Consider the following 4,743-nt stretch of genomic DNA (forward strand, 5'->3'; position numbering starts at 1 on the left):
CATGATTATAAATTGAATTTATGAGCACCACAAGAAAAATATCTGTGGAATGTATGGTAACAGTCAGATTAAACAATGAGAAAATATCATGGCTCCTCAGGATTTGTTTGGTCAGCCTCATCATCACTTTGAATCTGCAGATGTAAAGAATCAAAAAGTAAGTACACAAAAACGATCCAGCTTACTCACTTGGAAGATACTGTTTTAAAATAGGGAATCCTTCTTACCTTTTCTCCCAATTGCCGAAGTCTATCCTTGTATTTATTAAGTTTTGTGTCTTGATCTGCCAAAAGTACTAACAAATCCTCTTGGTCCTTTCGTAATTTATCCAACTCAACCTCCAATTCTGAGCATCTTGCCATGTTGGTCTGTAAATTATGTGGTCATAAACTAAAATTCTCAGTAAACTGTAAATAAAGGTGCTACGAAATTGAATAAAACATACCTGAGGTGAAATGGCGAGTTTTTCAACATCACTGCTTAGCGCACTAGTAACACCTGTATTGGCTGCTGCACTAAGCAACCTGGTTTGGTCTCTTAGTTGAGAAACAGTAGCGCTTAGTTCCTCTATGTGCATCTAAAATAAATAATGATTTGAGCTGATATAAAAAATTAAGAGTTAATGAGCAAAGTAGGGATTTCTTCAAATTCAGTAAATACCTGGGAGTTCTGTCTTTCTGATTCATATTGATGCAACTGCCGACGCATTTCTTGTATTTGATTATCTTGAGATCGTATCAGTTCTTTATACTGTAAAAGTAAACTACTTTCAGTCGCGGTTAAGGTGAGTTCAGTGCCTCCATTGTGCAAACCAGCATCTTTAGGGGAGACCGCTTTGACAACCATTCCTAACAAAAACAAGCAAACCAAAAATTCATTATGACACCATATGCATATTTAAGCAAACTAAAATTACTCATATTTTATTTTTATTCTAGTGCTGCACCTTCAAGAGCTTTAAAAAGCTTGCAGAATTCATGGTCTAATAACACATGTTCTGCTGATGCAGCTTGGAGTTGTGGGTGCTTATGAGCTTTACTGTAAAGCTCATGTTTGGATACTTCCCCCAGTTTGTCCAGAAAAACATCCTGACCCACACGTTTGCTGACAAGTTGACACAAACTATCCTAGGGGAAAAAAAGGAATTAGGAACTAACTTAGGTCAAAAAAGAATGAGGGGTGGATGTATCTGATTACACCATGATAAACAAAACTTAAGTTTATAGAATACAATAATTTTGCACACACAAAAAAACTTACTCTTGTATAGCTAGGCACAGAGTCATCATTAAAAATAATGCAAATGCCCATCAGAAATGCACACAGACCCTGTAGTAGTTCTTCATGTTCTTGATGTTCATTTGCTCCTACCTAGAGCATGAAAAACAAGTACTAGAGGTAGTGCACAAAAAGTAGTGAAAGGCAAATATGCACCTAGAATAAAGGACAAGGCCATACATCTGTGCCTTTCTTGATAGAAACTAACTTGAGCTGATAGGTAGGGAATACATGATGGTGTGTTCAGTAAATCACGGACTGCTAATGGGCAATGTGATAACCACATTGCCAAAAGCATCAAGATGCCAACTTTGCTTTGAACATTACTTGACTGGAAAAGGAAAATGACAAAATAGGTGAAAAATTAAAGTAAATAATCAAAAAGAAATAAGTAATCCATCCTAACCTGCTGTAGAATTGTGCAGCACTGTTGTAGTAAAGTTACAGGTGGTGCACCTGGTCCAGTCGCCAGGGCCACCCGAAGCAGCTGTTCTTTTTGAGCTGGGTTCTCAACAAGAGCATGTGAAAGGGCAACAGCAGAGAGCCATGTTGATAACATATGACCTGATAGCAATCCTGCGACTAAGAGTTCGCCCGTAGTACCAGTCCCAACTAAAATCAGAAAATATTTTAGTGCTCCAATTTTTTAGCTATAAAACATACATGTTTACAAAAGCTTATATAAGAACAAACCTTCTGCTGATGATGGCAAAAGAGTTTGAACAAGTTGGGCTTGTCCAACTTCATTTTTATATAAATAACATTGGAATGAATACAGTACAGAACAGCGAAGCTCAAGGGGCTGCTTTTCATTTACCATAGACAGCAACAACACCACAATTGCAGGTCTATAAATGTTATAAAAAATATATGTAATTACCACACTTCCTTTTAAAATTTATAAGGATGATTTTTAATACAAAAAAACCAAATTTACCTGGGTGGTTTAGATGGAGCCATGACTGTCAAAAAGTATTCTTGGTTTGCTAAATTACCCCGGATGATCTCTGCCACAGTATTTATAGTCTCTGTCAATACATCAACTGGAACGCCACTCGCCATTAAAATTCCACAGAGCGCCTCTAGTATTCCACTACTTCTTATGGTTCTTTGACAGGATGATGTGACTTGAGCAGGATTACCAGGCATTACAAGCATACGAATAACCTGCAAAATAAGAGTTTTAGTGTAAGAACAATTTAGAGCTTTCTTCAGGACTTTAAATTTTGAATCAAAATGACAAAAACTTTTAAAGGAACAGTACTTGTAAGCTGCTGAGAATATTGATAACTTTTTGAGAGGACCAGCTGATGTCTTCACTATCACTCGGAAGGGCAAACATTGGAGATATACGCTGGATATAACTTCCTATGGATTAAGAGAATGCCTCAATGATTTTTTTTTTCCAGGTGATAAAACATATTTTAAGTTCTTTACTAGATGTACCTTCTTTAAAAAAATTCTGATTGGATGTGTTATGCTTTAGCAAATTATGGACAATAGCCAAGCAATCTTCAACAACTATACCACCATCTGCATAGCCTTCATCAGCCATTACATCAAACAAACGATCAAATGCATTTTCAAATGCAACTATTTTTTGAATATTGGCATTTCCTTTAGTCAAATGAGTCAGTAGGATGAGAGCCTGAAAAAAAATATATTACTAGTATCTGACAGTGAACATACTGAAACAAACAATGTTTTAAGCAAATTAAAATACTAACATCATTTCTAATGACTTCTCTGCTGTCTCCTAATAGATCCATCAGCTTGGAGACACCCATAGGGCAGACTAAAATTATCTCTTGGAGATCTCGGGGTCTGAGTAAGAAGTACAGTGATGGAAATATGATTATTGTAATCCACAAAAAGAAAAAAAAAAAGGATTACAAAACCATTTTTATTGCAGTCCAATCAATCAATTAGATACTTACCTATTATGAATTAGTGAAGTTAACAGCTTAAGAGCAGGCCAACGCACTTGAAAGTCATATTCCTCTAGGAAACCAAGAACCAAGCCAATATAATCTGTCTGCTTCATAAAAATTTCTGTAAATTGCTCTCCAAGACTTGTCCTAGAGCTTTGATATACATCTGGGTGTTCTGAAAATAAAAGAAAGAAAAGCAGAATAGTTAAAGCACAACCATAATAATTGTTATTACAACACAAATATAAAATAATATTATTTAGAGAGCACATCAACAAAAAAACTCACCTTCCTCTTCAAATACTTCCGCTGACATAACATTGCATAAAGAATCGAGTGCGTATGAAACAATTTCACCATCAGCTCTATCCATTTCTAGCACTTGGCACAGGGCATCCATTCCCTGTGCTCCAACTTCCACTCGATACTGTTTTGATAGGGATTTAAGGGCACGACAAGCATCTCTTCTATCCTCCAATAGAGTAGAATGTTTTACCCTGTCAACTAGACGCTCCACCTCACAAAATAGGAAATCAACTGTCAATGATAATGTTCATTGCACTTGGACTTAAAGACATTTTTTCCCCAAGTACCAAGGCATTATAAGGTTTTATAAACTCTAAACGGCAAATGCAAGGAAATAGAAGTTGGTCTAATTATAGCAGAAGGAAAAGGAAGGTTGACACTTGAAATAAGGTTAGGAACCAACAGCGAAACAGCTGCAGAAAAGTCGAAAAAACCTCCGGTCAGGAATATGATGGATAAAGTTAAAACTAAAAAATTTCTAATATTTATTTCATACTCAGCTAGAGTACCAATAATATTTATCAGGAAGATAATGTAAAATAATGTGCCTCTGACAATAAATTTTGACAAGTATGGTCTTACGGTTTCTGCTCCAGTTGGTGGCGAGCTGCCCTGCAAAGGAGCTCCTAAAACAGATTTCAGGCCGGTTTTAAAATACTCCATGGCGTTCAAATTTAACTGTAAACGCCAATTTAAACCATTACTGAACAGTAAATAAACAAGGGAGAAGAAAGAGACGTGGGCCTTTAATACCAACGCAGCCACAACAAAAGCTCACAATATGATTATACAAAGAAAAGTACGAACGTGTTATCAGACCAGACCATTCCTTTATGATTTTTGCAGGAATATTTTAAGGTACTTTTGGAAGTACGCCTCAAGCTGCTGTATGTACTTTCACGTGATATTGGGGGTGTGAGGGAATGTTGTTGAGCACAAGACTCACAGCCTGGTACCGCAAAATTTGAAAGGTAGTCGCTTTCCGGACAAAATTTGCAAAGAAAGTTTCACTGAGCTAAAACTCATTTTGAAAAAATGATTTGCCCTTTAATTAAACTCGACAAACCCATAGTTCCTCTGCATGTGCGAAACACGACTCAAAACTCAAATCAGGTCATAGGGACACAAATCTCGTCCATCCGTCAGCCACAGTGTCTTCGCAAAGTGTGTTTGTTTTAATCGCTGCAGCTATACATGTAATTATATGTAATGTTTAAATGTATATATA

At 36.4% G+C, this 4,743-nt stretch overlaps 1 protein-coding gene across 1 annotated transcript in view; it reads right to left on the bottom strand.

Moving 5' to 3' along the window:
• Positions 1 to 4,284, bottom strand: part of LOC113213398 (general vesicular transport factor p115) — a gene marked incomplete in the record, with an annotated part of 11,387 nt that extends 7,103 nt beyond the window's left edge. The window contains 16 exon segments of the mRNA XM_026432449.2: positions 1 to 134; positions 228 to 368; positions 446 to 577; positions 661 to 848; positions 947 to 1,127; positions 1,261 to 1,371; positions 1,487 to 1,609; positions 1,685 to 1,890; positions 1,972 to 2,126; positions 2,216 to 2,445; positions 2,543 to 2,646; positions 2,725 to 2,926; positions 3,006 to 3,102; positions 3,216 to 3,384; positions 3,498 to 3,726; positions 4,098 to 4,284. Of these exon segments, the coding sequence (XP_026288234.1) occupies positions 87 to 134; positions 228 to 368; positions 446 to 577; positions 661 to 848; positions 947 to 1,127; positions 1,261 to 1,371; positions 1,487 to 1,609; positions 1,685 to 1,890; positions 1,972 to 2,126; positions 2,216 to 2,445; positions 2,543 to 2,646; positions 2,725 to 2,926; positions 3,006 to 3,102; positions 3,216 to 3,384; positions 3,498 to 3,726; positions 4,098 to 4,178 (2,397 nt within the window).
• Positions 4,285 to 4,743: the final 459 nt, after the last annotated feature.

This window comes from Frankliniella occidentalis, unplaced genomic scaffold (genome assembly GCF_000697945.3).
Source record: "Frankliniella occidentalis isolate FOCC.00 unplaced genomic scaffold, Focc_3.1 Scaffold33, whole genome shotgun sequence".
Lineage (NCBI taxonomy): Eukaryota > Metazoa > Arthropoda > Insecta > Thysanoptera > Thripidae > Frankliniella > Frankliniella occidentalis.